This window comes from Stegostoma tigrinum, chromosome 21, assembly GCF_030684315.1.
Source record: "Stegostoma tigrinum isolate sSteTig4 chromosome 21, sSteTig4.hap1, whole genome shotgun sequence".
In the NCBI taxonomy this organism is placed as follows: Eukaryota; Metazoa; Chordata; class Chondrichthyes; order Orectolobiformes; family Stegostomatidae; genus Stegostoma; species Stegostoma tigrinum.
Window position 1 is genome coordinate 4,729,268 of NC_081374.1, and position 16,885 is coordinate 4,746,152.

Below are 16,885 nucleotides of genomic sequence, written 5' to 3' on the forward strand. Positions count from 1 at the left end.
AACACACTCCCTTCCCTCTCCACCCCATTCCCCACCAAACACACACACTTCCTTCTCCTTCCCATTCCCCCCAAACGCACACACGCCCTTGCCTCTCCACCCCATTACCGTGTATCTCACACATTCCCTTCCCTCTAAAACCCATTCCCCCCAATCTCACATAGACACTCCCTTTCCTCTCCACCCCATTCCCCACAATCACACAGAGACACACACACACCCTTCCCTCTCCACCCCATTCCCACCAAACACACACACACCCCCCTCTCCACCCCATTCCCCCCAATCTCACACACACTTCCTTCTCTCTCCACCCCATTCCCCGCAAAGTAACACACTCCCTTACCCCTCCACCCCATTCCTGCCCATCACACACACAAACTCCCTTCCCTCTCCACCCCATTCCCCCCAATCACACACACACCCTTCCCTCTCCACCAATTTCCCCCAATCACACACACACCCTTCCCTCTCCACCCATTTCCCCCAATCACACACACACCCTTCCCTCTCCACCCATTTCCCCCAAACACACACACACCCTTCCCTCTCCACCCAATTCCCCCCAAACACACATGCTCCTTTCCCTCTCCACCCCATTCCCCCCAAACACACATGCTCCCTTGCATCCAACGCACACACTCCGTACCCTCTCCACCCCATTCCCCCCACTCACACACACACTCCCTTCCCTCTCCACGCCGTACCGCCCAATCACACACACACACACACTCCCTTCCCTCTCCACCCCATTCCCCCCAATCACGCACACACACACTCCCTTCTCTCTCCACCCCATTCCCCCAATCACACACACGCCACCCCTTTCCGCCCCATTCCCCCAAACACACACACACACACACACACACACACTCCCTTCCCTCTCCACCCCATTCCCACCAATCACACTCACACACCCTTCCCTCTCCCCCCCAAACACACACACACACACTCTCTTCTCTCTCCACCCCATTCCCCACAATCTCACACACACACACTCCCTTCCCTCTCCACCCCATTCACCCCTCACACACACATACACTCCCTTCCCTCTGCACCCCATTCCCCCAACTCCACCCACGCACACTCCCTTCCCTCTGCACCCCATTCCCCCCACTCCCCCCACGCACACTCCCTTCCCTCTCCACCCCATTCCACTCAATCACACACACACACACACACACTCCCTTCCCTCTCCACCCCATTCCACACCATCACACACACACACTCCCTTCCCTCTCCACCCCATTCCCCCCAATCTCACACACAAACACCCTTCCCTCTCCACACCATTCCCCCCAAACACACACCCACACACACACTCCCTTCCCTCTCCACCCCATTCCCACCAATCACACACACACCCTTCCCTCTCCACCAATTTCCCCCAATCACACACACACCCTTCCCTCTCCACCCATTTCCCCCAAACACACACACACCCTTCCCTCTCCACCCAGTTCCCCCCAAACGCACATGCTCCTTTCCCTCTCCACCCCATTCCCCCCAAACACACATGCTCCCTTGCATCCAACGCACACACTCCGTACCCTCTCCACCCCATTCCCCCCACTCACACACACACTCCCTTCCCTCTCCACCCCATTCCACACCATCACACACACACACTCCCTTCCCTCTCCACCCCATTCCCCTCAATCACACACACACTCCCTTCCCTCTCCACCCCATTCCCCCCAATCTCACACACACACACACGCCCTTCCCTCTCCACCCCATTCCCCCCAAAAACACACACAGCCACCCCGCAACCCTATTCCCCCCAATCACACACACACTCCCTTCCCTCTCCACCCCGTTCCCCCCAATCACACGCACACACACTCCCTTCCCTCTCCACCCCATTCCCCCCAATCACGCCCACACACACTCCCTTCCATCTCCACGCCATTCCCCCCAATCACACGCACACACACTCCCTTCCCTCTCCACCCCATTCACCCCAATCTAAAACACACCCTTCCCTGTCAACCCCATTCCCCCCAAACATCACTCCCTTCCCTCTCCACCCCATTCCCCCCAATCACACACACGCCACCCCTTTCCACCCCATTCCCCCAAACACACACACATACACTCCCTTCCCTCTGCACCCCATTCCCCCCACTCCCCCCACGCACACTCCCTTCCCTCTCCACCCCATTCCCCCCACTCACACACACAAACACTCCCTTCCCTCTCCACCCCATTCCCCTCAATCACACACACACTCCCTTCCCTCTCCACCCCATTCCCCCCAATCTCACACTCCCTTCCCTCTCCACCCCATTTCCCCCAATCACACACACACACACACGCCCTTCCCTCTCCACCCCATTCTCCCCAAAAACACACACAGCCACCCCGCAACCCTATTCCCCCCAATCACACACACTCCCTTCCCTCTCCACCCCGTTCCCCCCAATCACACGCACACACACTCCCTTCCCTCTCCACACCATTCCCCCCAATCACGCCCACACACACTCCCTTCCCTCTCCACGCCATTCCCCCCAATCACACGCACACACACTCCCTTCCCTCTCCACCCCATTCACCCCAATCACGCGCACACACACACACTCCCTTCCCTCTCCACCCCATTCCCCCCAATCTAAAACACACCCTTCCCTGTCAACCCCATTCCCCCCAAACATCACTCCCTTCCCTCTCCACCCCATTCCCCCCAATCACACACACACACACTCCCTTCTCTCTCCACCCCATTCCCCCAATCACACACACGCCACCCCTTTCCACCCCATTCCCCCAAACACACACACATACACTCCCTTCCCTCTGCACCCCATTCCCCCCACGCACACTCCCTTCCCTCTCCACCCCATTCCCCCCACTCACACACACAAACACTCCCTTCCCTCTCCACCCCATTCCCCCCAATCTAAAACACACCCTTCCCTGTCAACCCCATTCCCCCCAAACATCACTCCCTTCCCTCTCCACCCCATTCCCCCCAATCACACACACACACACTCACACACACACACACACACACACACACACACTCCCTTCTCTCTCCACCCCATTCCCCCAATCACACACACGCCACCCCATTCCCCCAAACACACACACATACACTCCCTTCCCTCTGCACCCCATTCCCCCCACTCCCCCCACGCACACTCCCTTCCCTCTCCACCCCATTCCCCCCACTCACACACACACACACTCCCTTCCCTCTCCACCCCATTCCCCTCAATCACACACACACTCCCTTCCCTCTCCACCCCATTCCCCCCAATCACACACACACACACTCCCTTCCCTCTCCACCCCATTCCCCCCAATCACACACACACACACTCCCTTCCCTCTCCACCCCATTCACCCCAATCACACACACACACACTCCCTTCCCTCTCCACCCCATTCACCCCAATCACACACACACACACTCCCTTCCCTCTCCACCCCATTCACCCCAATCACACACACACACACTCCCTTCCCTCTCCACCCCATTCCCCCCAATCACACACACACACACTCCCTTCCCTCTCCACCCCACTCCCCCCAATCACACACACACTCCCTTCCCTCTCCACCCCACTCCCCCCAATCACACACACACTCCCTTCCCTCTCCACCCCACTCCCCCCAATCACACACACACACTCCCTTCCCTCTCCACCCCATTTCCACCCCCACACACACACACACAGACTCCCTTCCCTCTCCACCCAATTCCCACCAATCACACTCACACACCCTTCCCTCTCCACCCCATTCCCCGCAAACACACACACACACACCCTTCCCTCTCCACTCCATTTCCCCCAAACACACACACACGCTTCCCTCTCCAACGCATTCCCCCCAAACACACAAACACTCCCTTCCCTCTCCAACCCATTCCCCCCAATCTAACACACTCCCTTCCCTCTCCACCCCATTCCCTCCCAAACACACACACTTCCTTCTCCTTCCCATTCCCCCCAAACGCACACACGCCCTTGCCTCTCCACCCCATTACCGTGTATCTCACACATTCCCTTCCCTCTAAAACCCATTCCCCCCAATCTCACATAGACACTCCCTTTCCTCTCCACCCCATTCCCCACAATCACACACAGACACACACACACCCTTCCCTCTCCACCCCATTCCCACCAAACACACACACACCCCCCTCTCCACCCCATTCCCCCCAATCTCACACACACTTCCTTCTCTCTCCACCCCATTCCCCGCAAAGTAACACACTCCCTTACCCCTCCACCCCATTCCTGCCCATCACACACACAAACACCCTTCCCTCTCCACACCATTCCCCCCAAACACACACCCACACACACACTCCCTTCCATCTCCACGCCATTCCCCCCAATCTAAAACACACCCTTCCCTGTCAACCCCATTCCCCCCAAACATCACTCCCTTCCCTCTCCACCCCATTCCCCCCAATCACACACACACACACACACACTCCCTTCTCTCTCCACCCCATTCCCCAAATCACACACACGCCACCCCTTTCCACTCCATTCCCCCAAACACACACACATACACTCCCTTCCCTCTGCACCCCATTCCCCCCACTCCCCCCACGCACACTCACTTCCCTCTCCACCCCATTCCCCCCACTCACACACACACACACACACACTCCCTTCCCTCTCCACCCCATTCCCCTCAATCACACACACACTCCCTTCCCTGTCCACCCCATTCCCCCCAATCACACACACACACACTCCCTTCCCTCTCCACCCCATTCACCCCAATCACACACACACACACTCCCTTCCCTCTCCACCCCATTCCCCCCAATCACACACACACACACTCCCTTCCCTCTCCACCCCATTCCCCCCAATCACACACACACACACTCCCTTCCCTCTCCACCCCACTCCCCCCAATCACACACACACTCCCTTCCCTCTCCACCCCACTCCCCCCAATCACACACACACTCCCTTCCCTCTCCACCCCACTCCCCCCAATCACACACACACACTCCCTTCCCTCTCCACCCCATTTCCACCCCCACCCCATTTCCACCCCAACACACACACACACAGACTCCCTTCCCTCTCCACCCAATTCCCACCAATCACACTCACACACCCTTCCCTCTCCACCCCATTCCCCGCAAACACACACACACACACCCTTCCCTCTCCACTCCATTCCCCCAAACACACACACACGCTTCCCTCTCCAACGCATTCCCCCCAAACACACAAACACCCTTCGCTCTCAACCCCATTCCCCCCAATCTAACACACTCCCTTCCCTCTCCACCCCATTCCCCCCCAAACACACACACACACTTCCTTCTCCTTCCCATTCCCCCCAAACGCACACACACACTTCCCTCTCCACCCCATTCCCCCCCAAACACACACACACACACTTCCTTCTCCACCCCATTCCCCCCAAACACACACACACTCCCTTCCCTCTCCACCCCATTCTCCCCAAACACACACACACACTTCCTTCTCCTTCCCATTCCCCCCAAACACACACACTCCCATCCCTCTCCACCCCATTACCCCCAATCACACACACACACACACACACACACACACACACACTCCCTTCCCTCTCCACCCCACTCCCCCCAATCACACACACACTCCCTTCCCTCTCCACCCCACTCCTCCCAATCACACACACACTCCCTTCCCTCTCCACCCCACTCCTCCCAATCACACACACACTCCCTTCCCTCTCCACCCCACTCCTCCCAATCACACACACACTCCCTTCCCTCTCCACCCCACTCCTCCCAATCACACACACACTCCCTTCCCTCTCCACCCCACTCCTCCCAATCACACACACACACACACTCCCTTCCCTCTCCACCCCACTCCCCCCAATCACACACACACACACACTCCCTTCCCTCTCCACCCCATTCCCAATCACACACACACACTCCATTCCCTCTCCACCCCATTCCCAATCACACACACACACTCCATTCCCTCTCCACCCCATTCCCAATCACACACACACACCCTTCCCTCTCCACCCCATTCCTAATCACACACACACACACACACACTCCCTTCCCTCTCCACCCCATTCCCAATCACACACACACACTCCCTTCCCTCTCCACCCCATTCCCAATCACACACACACACTCCCTTCCCTCTCCACCCCATTCCCAATCACACACACACACTCCCTTCCCTCTCCACCCCATTCCCAATCACACACACACACACACTCCCTTCCCTCTCCACCCCATTCCCAATCACACACACACACTCCCTTCCCTCTCCACCCCATTCCCAATCACACACACTCCCTTCCCTCTCCACCCCATTCCCAATCACACACACACACACTCCCTTCCCTCTCCACCCCATTCCCCTCAATCTCACACACACACTCCCTTCCCTCTCCAGCCCATTCCCCCCACTCTCACTCACACACACACACTCCCTTCCCTCTCCACCCCATTCCCAATCACACACACACACAGATACACTCCCTTCACTCTCCACCCCATTCCCCCCACTCACACACACACACATACACTCCCTTCCCTCTCCACCCCATTCCCCCCACTCACACACACACACACACACTCCCTTCCCTCTCCACCCCATTCCCACCAATCACACTTACACACACACACTCCCCCTCTCCACTCCATTCCCCCAAACACACACACACTCTTCCCTCTCCAACGCATTCCCCCCAAACACTCAAACACCCTTCCCTCTCAACTCCATTCCCCCCAAACACACACAAACACACACATACTCCCTTCCGTGTCCACCCCATTCCCCCCAATCTCACACACACACTCCCTTCTCTCCCCACCCCATTCCCCCCAATCTCTCTCTCACACACACACACTCCCTTCCCTCTCCACCCCATTCCCCCCACTCACACACACACACACACACTCCCTTCCCTCTCCACCCCATTCCCCAATAACATACACACACACACACTCCCTTCCCTCTCCACCCCATTCCCCAATAACATACACACACACACACTCCCTTCCCTCTCCACCCCATTCCCCAATAACATACACACACACACACACACACACACACACACACACACACACACACACTCCCTTCCCTCTCCACCCCATTCCCCAATAACATACACACACACACACACACTCCCTTCCCTCTCCACCCCATTCCCCCCAAACACACACACACACTTCCTTCTCCTTCCCATTCCCCCCAAACACACTCACTCCCTGCCCTCTCCACCCCATTCCCGCCAATCACTCACACACACACTCCTTTCCCTCTCCACCCCACTCCCCTCAATCACACACACACTCACACACACTCCCTTCCCTCTCCACACCACTCCCACCAATCACACTCACACACACACACTCCCCCTCTCCACTCCATTCCCCCAAACACACACACACTCTTCCCTCTCCAACGCATTCCCCCCAAACACACACACACCATTCCCTCTCCTCCGCTTCCCCCCACACACACACACACACACCCTTCCCTCTCCTCCCCCTTCCCCCCAAACACACACACCCTTCCCTCTCCTCCCCCTTCCCCCCAAACACACACACCCTTCCCTCTCCTCCCCCTTCCCCCCAAACACACACACACTCCCTTCCCTCTCCACCCCATTCCCCCCAATCACACACACACACACACACTCCCTTCCCTCTCCACCCCATTCCCCCCAATCTCACACACCCTTCCCTCTCCTCCCCCTTCCCCCCAAACACACACACCCTTCCCTCTCCTCCCCCTTCCCCCCAAACACACACACACACACACTCCCTTCCCTCTCCACCCCATTCCCCCCACTCTCACACACACACACACACACACTCCCTTCCCTCTCCACCCCATTCCCCAATAACATACACACACACACACTCCCTTCCCTCTCCACCCCATTCCCCAATAACATACACACACTCCCTTCCCTCTCCACCCCATTCCCCAATAACATACACACACACACACACACACTCCCTTCCCTCTCCACCCCATTCCCCAATAACACACACACACACACTCCCTTCCCTCTCCACCCCATTCCCCCCAAACACACACACACACTTCCTTCTCCTTCCCATTCCCCCCAAACACACTCACTCCCTTCCCTATCCACCCCATTCCCCCCAATCACACACACACACTCCCTGCCATCTCCACCCCATTCCCGCCAATCACACACACACACACTCCCTTCCCTCTCCACCCCACTCCCCCCAATCACACACACACTCCCTTCCCTCTCCACCCCACTCCCCCCAATCACACACACACTCCCTTCCCTCTCCACCCCACTCCCCCCAATCACACACACACACTCCCTTCCCTCTCCACCCCATTTCCACCCCCACCCCATTTCCACCCCAACACACACACACACAGACTCCCTTCCCTCTCCACCCAATTCCCACCAATCACACTCACACACCCTTCCCTCTCCACCCCATTCCCCGCAAACACACACACACACACCCTTCCCTCTCCACTCCATTCCCCCAAACACACACACACGCTTCCCTCTCCAACGCATTCCCCCCAAACACACAAACACCCTTCGCTCTCAACCCCATTCCCCCCAATCTAACACACTCCCTTCCCTCTCCACCCCATTCCCCCCCAAACACACACACACACTTCCTTCTCCTTCCCATTCCCCCCAAACGCACACACACACTTCCCTCTCCACCCCATTCCCCCCCAAACACACACACACACACTTCCTTCTCCACCCCATTCCCCCCAAACACACACACACTCCCTTCCCTCTCCACCCCATTCTCCCCAAACACACACACACACTTCCTTCTCCTTCCCATTCCCCCCAAACACACACACTCCCATCCCTCTCCACCCCATTACCCCCAATCACACACACACACACACACACACACACTCCCTTCCCTCTCCACCCCACTCCCCCCAATCACACACACACTCCCTTCCCTCTCCACCCCACTCCTCCCAATCACACACACACTCCCTTCCCTCTCCACCCCACTCCTCCCAATCACACACACACTCCCTTCCCTCTCCACCCCACTCCTCCCAATCACACACACACTCCCTTCCCTCTCCACCCCACTCCTCCCAATCACACACACACTCCCTTCCCTCTCCACCCCACTCCTCCCAATCACACACACACACACACTCCCTTCCCTCTCCACCCCACTCCCCCCAATCACACACACACACACACTCCCTTCCCTCTCCACCCCATTCCCAATCACACACACACACTCCATTCCCTCTCCACCCCATTCCCAATCACACACACACACTCCATTCCCTCTCCACCCCATTCCCAATCACACACACACACCCTTCCCTCTCCACCCCATTCCTAATCACACACACACACACACAAACTCCCTTCCCTCTCCACCCCATTCCCAATCACACACACACACTCCCTTCCCTCTCCACCCCATTCCCAATCACACACACACACTCCCTTCCCTCTCCACCCCATTCCCAATCACACACACACACTCCCTTCCCTCTCCACCCCATTCCCAATCACACACACACACACACACTCCCTTCCCTCTCCACCCCATTCCCAATCACACACACACACTCCCTTCCCTCTCCACCCCATTCCCAATCACACACACACACACTCCCTTCCCTCTCCACCCCATTCCCAATCACACACACACACACTCCCTTCCCTCTCCACCCCATTCCCCTCAATCTCACACACACACTCCCTTCCCTCTCCAGCCCATTCCCCCCACTCTCACTCACACACACACACTCCCTTCCCTCTCCACCCCATTCCCAATCACACACACACACAGATACACTCCCTTCACTCTCCACCCCATTCCCCCCACTCACACACACACACATACACTCCCTTCCCTCTCCACCCCATTCCCCCCACTCACACACACACTCCCTTCCCTCTCCACCCCATTCCCACCAATCACACTTACACACACACACTCCCCCTCTCCACTCCATTCCCCCAAACACACACACACTCTTCCCTCTCCAACGCATTCCCCCCAAACACTCAAACACCCTTCCCTCTCAACTCCATTCCCCCCAAACACACACAAACACACACATACTCCCTTCCGTGTCCACCCCATTCCCCCCAATCTCACACACACACTCCCTTCTCTCCCCACCCCATTCCCCCCAATCTCTCTCTCACACACACACACTCCCTTCCCTCTCCACCCCATTCCCCCCACTCACACACACACACACACACTCCCTTCCCTCTCCACCCCATTCCCCAATAACATACACACACACACACTCCCTTCCCTCTCCACCCCATTCCCCAATAACATACACACACACACACTCCCTTCCCTCTCCACCCCATTCCCCAATAACATACACACACACACACACACACACACACACACACACACACACACACTCCCTTCCCTCTCCACCCCATTCCCCAATAACATACACACACACACTCCCTTCCCTCTCCACCCCATTCCCCCCAAACACACACACACACTTCCTTCTCCTTCCCATTCCCCCCAAACACACTCACTCCCTGCCCTCTCCACCCCATTCCCGCCAATCACTCACACACACACTCCTTTCCCTCTCCACCCCACTCCCCTCAATCACACACACACTCACACACACTCCCTTCCCTCTCCACACCACTCCCACCAATCACACTCACACACACACACTCCCCCTCTCCACTCCATTCCCCCAAACACACACACACTCTTCCCTCTCCAACGCATTCCCCCCAAACACACACACACCATTCCCTCTCCTCCGCTTCCCCCCACACACACACACACACCCTTCCCTCTCCTCCCCCTTCCCCCCAAACACACACACCCTTCCCTCTCCTCCCCCTTCCCCCCAAACACACACACCCTTCCCTCTCCTCCCCCTTCCCCCCAAACACACACACACTCCCTTCCCTCTCCACCCCATTCCCCCCAATCACACACACACACACACACTCCCTTCCCTCTCCACCCCATTCCCCCCAATCTCACACACCCTTCCCTCTCCTCCCCCTTCCCCCCAAACACACACACCCTTCCCTCTCCTCCCCCTTCCCCCCAAACACACACACACACACACTCCCTTCCCTCTCCACCCCATTCCCCCCACTCTCACACACACACACACACACACACACTCCCTTCCCTCTCCACCCCATTCCCCAATAACATACACACACACACACTCCCTTCCCTCTCCACCCCATTCCCCAATAACATACACACACTCCCTTCCCTCTCCACCCCATTCCCCAATAACATACACACACACACACACACACTCCCTTCCCTCTCCACCCCATTCCCCAATAACACACACACACACACTCCCTTCCCTCTCCACCCCATTCCCCCCAAACACACACACACACTTCCTTCTCCTTCCCATTCCCCCCAAACACACTCACTCCCTTCCCTATCCACCCCATTCCCCCCAATCACACACACACACTCCCTGCCATCTCCACCCCATTCCCGCCAATCACTCACACACACACTCCTTTCCCTCTCCACCCCACTCCCCTCAATCACACACACACTCACACACACTCCCTTCCCTCTCCACACCACTCCCCCCAATCACACACACACTCCCTTCCCAATCTCACACACACACTCCCTTCCCTCTCCACCCCATTCCCACTCACACACACACACACACACACACACACACACACACACACACACACACACACACACTCCCTTTCCTCTCCACCCCATTCCCACCAATCACACTCACACACACACACTCCCCCTCTCCACTCCATTCCCCCAAACACACACACACTCTTCCCTCTCCAACGCATTCCCCCCAAACACACACACACCATTCCCTCTCCTCCGCTTCCCCCCACACACACACACTCCCTTCCCTCTCCACCCCATTCCCCCCAATCACACACACACACACTCCCTTCCCTCTCCACCCCATTCCCCCCAATCTCACACACCCTTCCCTCTTCACCCCATTCCCCCCAAACACACACACACACACTCTCCCTTCCCTCTCCAACACATCCCCCCCAAAAACACGCGCACACACACGCTCTCCCTTCCTTCTCCACCGCACCCATTCCGACACAACACAACCACACAAAGATGATAATGAAGTGTGAAGCGGGATGAACACAGCAGGCCAAGCAGCATCTGAGGAGCACCAAAGCTGACCCCTTGGGTCTAGGCCGGAAACGTCAGCTTTTGTGCTCCTGAGATGCTGCTTGGCCTGCTGTGTTCATCCAGCTTCACACTTTATCATCTTGGATTCTCCAGCATCTGCAGTTCCCATTATCTCTGACAACCACACAAACATATCATTAGAACATTGCCGTCTTGCGGATCTTGCTGTGTGCTGATTCATTGTCCTATTTATCTTTCACCAGTGCCAAGATTTCTAAAATACTTCATGGTGTCTGGAGCACCTTCGCAATGACTCGATCATAAAAAAGAAGTGAAATAAAGCCATTCGATTTATTTTAAAAGCTGGTGTTCTGGGTCTCCCTCTTCAAGGCATGCCATGAATGAACTTGATCTTTGGATAGTCCTCCTGCCTTAATATCATTTATGTGACACAGTCCAAATTTATCATGGAAAGGTCTTGTGCTTCACTATACTCAAGATTACACTGACTACACTGTGGTTTAGTGACTGAAGCAGTAACCGTATCAATATTTAATACAAGCAGCAGCTGGGTGAAATGAAAGGGAGATAAAGAAGTATTATAACCAGGACGGTACATGGAATTTGGACTGCTGCTGATGTGGACAGTAAACAGTCTCAGCTAACCTGTAAAGACATATTAGTCACATAACTCTGAGTCAATTTGCCTCCCCGTCTCCTGCTCATTATCACACTGCAGCCAGCAACACAACACAGTAGAAAGTGACAGAGTATAACTACCATCTCACAAGAACAAGTAGGCATCAAGTATCAAAATGGTGCCAATTGAGATTTGCTAATCAGCAAATCCTTGCCACTCGAATAATATATGACTCAAAGAAAAAGATAGGAGGGAAGGGGTGAGAATGACGATCGGAACAATAAAGCCTAACATATTTCCAAACTGCTACATACAATAAATTTTAAAAAATTTTCATGGAATGTTTGCACCACTGGCAAAGTCATTGCTTATCCCTAATTGCTCTTGAACTGAGTGGTTTGCGAGGCCATTTCAGAGGGCAGTTGGAGTCATCACATTGCTGTGGCCTGGAGTCACATGTACCTCTGCCTGGTTATGGACAGATTTTCTCCCCAAAAGGATATCAGTAAACCAGATGGCTTTTTAGCTAGCTACGCCCACATCCTGTGAATTAATTTTAAGAAAGTCCCACAGCCCCACAATGACTAATCATATGGCAGGCATTGCCATTTTCACTATGATTGCTCTACAAATAACCATCTGAAACAGGTCATCTGGCCCAACTGCTTTACGTCAGTTTTGTTTCTGCTCCACAAAGATCTGAGAACCCACTCTGCTTGAATCCTTCTGTTTCTTTCATCCTGCATCTGCCTTATCCAGATTACAGCATAAGTATTCCTGCAGAGGGACAGAGAAGTCAGTGGGCAAAAACTCAGCAGAGTACAACATGGGTGAATGCAAACTAGGCCATTTTGACCGGAAGAGTAGAGATGCTGTCTAATACTTCAACAGAGTGAGATTGCAGAGGAATCTGGATGGCCTGATAAATGAATCATGGAAAGTTAGTTTTCAGGTACAGCAAGTGATTTGAAGGAAAATGAAACACTGTTGCTTATGGCATGGGTAATGGAATATACAAGTAGGAAAGCTTTTCTACAAATAGAAACCACTGGAAAAACTTAGCAGATCTGGTACAGAAATTGAAATGATCAGAGATAATGGGAACTGCAGATGCTGGAGAATCCAAGATAACAAAGTGTGAAGCTGGATGAACACAGCAGGCCCAGCAGCATCTCAGGAGCACAAAAGCTGACGTTTCGGGCCTAGACCTCTGATGAAGGGTCTAGGCCCGAAACGTCAGCTTTTGTACTCCTGAGATGCTGTGTGGCCTGCTGTGTTCATCCAGCTTCACACTTTGTTATCTTGGTAGAGAAATAGAGTAACATTTTGAGTCCAGTCACCGCTCCAAGAAAAAAGACACTGGTCTCGAAACACTGAATCTGATTTCTTTCCACAGGTGTTCCCAGACATGCAGAGTTTCTTCAGCAATTTCCCTTTCTGTTTCCTTCAGATCTTCAGTATCCACACTTTGTTCACTTTTGGATTGAGGACTTATATTATGAAAAATGTAAGAACAGGTTGGGCCTATGCTCATTGGAGTTTTGAAAAATGGAGGTGACTTTATTGAAACAAGTTCCTGATGGGATTGGGTAAGATGGATTTCATGAGGTTATTTTCTCTTGTGAGGGATACTAGAACTAGGGGACACAGTTCAAGAGTCAGAGAAAAAGAAACAAATGGCTGGTCTGGCAGCATTTGTGGGGAGAAAACAGAGTCACTGTTTTGATTCCAGTATCTGTTTTGAAGAACAAACGAGTCATCAGTCTTGAAACACTGACCTGCTTTCTCTCCACAGATGCTGCAAGACCTGCCTGAATTTCTCCAGCAATTTCTGTTGAATGGCCTACTTCTTCCAGCATCTGTAGTAATTTGGTTTTTGTTAAGAATCAGAGGTCTTGTTTTTAACGAAGAGATAGAATTTTTTTTCCCCCCTCTCAGAGTGTGGAATTCTCTTCCCAAGAAGGTAGTAGAGGGTGAGTATTTAAATTAACTCAAGGTTGAGATAGATAGATTTTTGATAGACAAGCAAGTCAAGTGTTATGGGGAGGGCAGGCAGGAAAGCGGAACTGAGGCCATTACTAGATCAGATGTGACCTTACTGAATGGCAGAGCAGGGTCAAAGGGCTGAACGGCCTACTGTCATGCTCTGTTCCACTTGGCCCACTAAGACTCTTCAAAAGAATAAGAATTGGCTTTTGGTTTTGAATCCAGTGAATATTGTTTAATCTTGTATAAACAGTTAAACAAACAAAATAGGAAGTAAGAAAAGTAATGGGCAGAGAATTCAAGGGCATGAATCATACAGGACCACAGTGTTAAATAAGGTGAATGGGCGTAGAATATTACAAAGCCAAGTCTTAAGACAATGTGTCATTACACACAGAGCATTCACGATAAAGTAGATGAATTAGTCACACAGATAGACACAAACAGGTATGACACAGTTGGGATTAAGGAGATGTGGCTGCATAGTGACCAGGAATGGGAACTGAATAATTAGTGCAATATTGGGGAAGGATATTATCTCCAGTTAAGTGGAACCAAGAATGAACCAGACTTATGTCTTAGGGCCAACAGGATCAAAAGGTGTGGAGAGAAAGTGGGAACAGGATATTGAGTTGAATGATTGTATGGAATGGCAGAGCAGACCTGATGGACAGAATGGCCTAGTTCTTTCAATTTTCTATGCTTCTATGGAACTTTACCCAGAAGACAAATAAAAAAGCAGAACAGTTATATTTGGAATCAAACATGCTGCTGAAACTCCATTTTAAGGTATACAAGTCGAATTAGGGAGTGTCATTTACAACTTTTACTTATTTTTTTGTCTGGGTACAAGTTGGCATGTAGGGTGAAGAAGCAAAATGTCTGTCTGGCATGAGGAGCAGTGCGGTAAGGTGGGAGGAGTGGATTGAGGGAACTGAGGGGAATAGCGTGAGGGATACATTGGGGGCAATAAAATGAGAGTGGTGAGGAAGAGAATGGGGGGCAGGTGGCCTGGGTTAGGTCAGGCAAGGGTGTAATGGGGAGCAGATGAGGTTGGGGGACATTTGAAAAAGGGGACAATTAATTTGTTTGATTATTTCCACATTCTTTCTTGAAAGTGGTGGCCATTTCCAGTAGAAAATTCATGTCTCAATCAACAACAGCCAATTTCAAGTATCCGCCACAACATCAACCAAGAAACAAAGAAACAAAGCTCCACAAACTCCAACAAAATGCTTCTCATACAATAACAGCCAATCGAACTATCCCCACCCATCCTCCCTCCCGAACTGAAACTACTCCCTTTAACTCTTGCAAGGATTCCAAATGTTGCTGTAAGCTCCAAGCCATGCTGTTCAGCAGCGACTAACAATCAAGACATTTCAGGTGTGCACTCAAGTGAAGAAACCCCTAACATCTCTTTTTAAAAAGTAGCAATAGTTTGGATACACGCCGGCAAAGTAGCAAACACGCCCGACCCGCGCTGGGATTCATTGATACAGAATAAACGACACGTTACCTGCCACGGAATTCGGAATTGTAAATATTTTTAATGGCCTTCAAGTCGGTCACTTCTTCTCGCTTCGTGTCCTTTAGAAATTCCATAAACTTCAGCCCCACCTCACGCAACTCTCTGAGGCGAAATTTCTTGGGCATTTCGATGCTTTTTGTTTTTTTTTTAAATTACCAACTGAAATGAACAACACCGGCCTCGCAGTGAAACGGAGTAAATGAAACAAGGGGGCGGGGTTCAAAGTTTGAACAAGTATTGCAGCTTTACAGAAGGGTCGACAACAATTGAATCAACTCGTTTGTTTTCCGAGTTTCTGTAAACCGAATTAAAATTCAAACTGGAAACGAAAGCGAAACTTACTCTCGAATCATAGTTACACTTGGGATACGAATGAATCATTTTGGCCTAAACAGCAGGTTCAACCGTGATGCAAACCCAGGGTGTATTATATTACAAATGGGAAATGGATGGTGCAAACCCAGGGATATGAAATAAGTTTAGCAGAACATTTGCAATATTGCCCATTTGCAAATGCAATTTGCAACACCCAATTTCTTTTTTAACGACAAGCAGGCACTTGGGGCAGGCCCTAACCAGATAGCGAAAATATTTGAGATAATGGGAACTGCAGATGCTGGAG

At 52.9% G+C, this 16,885-nt stretch overlaps 1 protein-coding gene across 2 annotated transcripts in view; it reads right to left on the reverse strand.

The window, feature by feature from the left end:
• LOC125462639 (putative helicase MOV-10) overlaps positions 1-16,652 on the reverse strand; it is a 123,584-nt gene extending 106,932 nt beyond the window's left edge. For both annotated transcript variants that reach the window (XM_048552867.2, XM_048552866.2), the window contains exon 1: positions 16,252-16,652. In XM_048552867.2, the coding sequence (XP_048408824.1) occupies positions 16,252-16,388 (137 nt within the window). In that variant the 5' untranslated portion in view covers positions 16,389-16,652. The remainder of the gene's footprint in view (positions 1-16,251) is intronic.
• Positions 16,653-16,885: the final 233 nt, after the last annotated feature.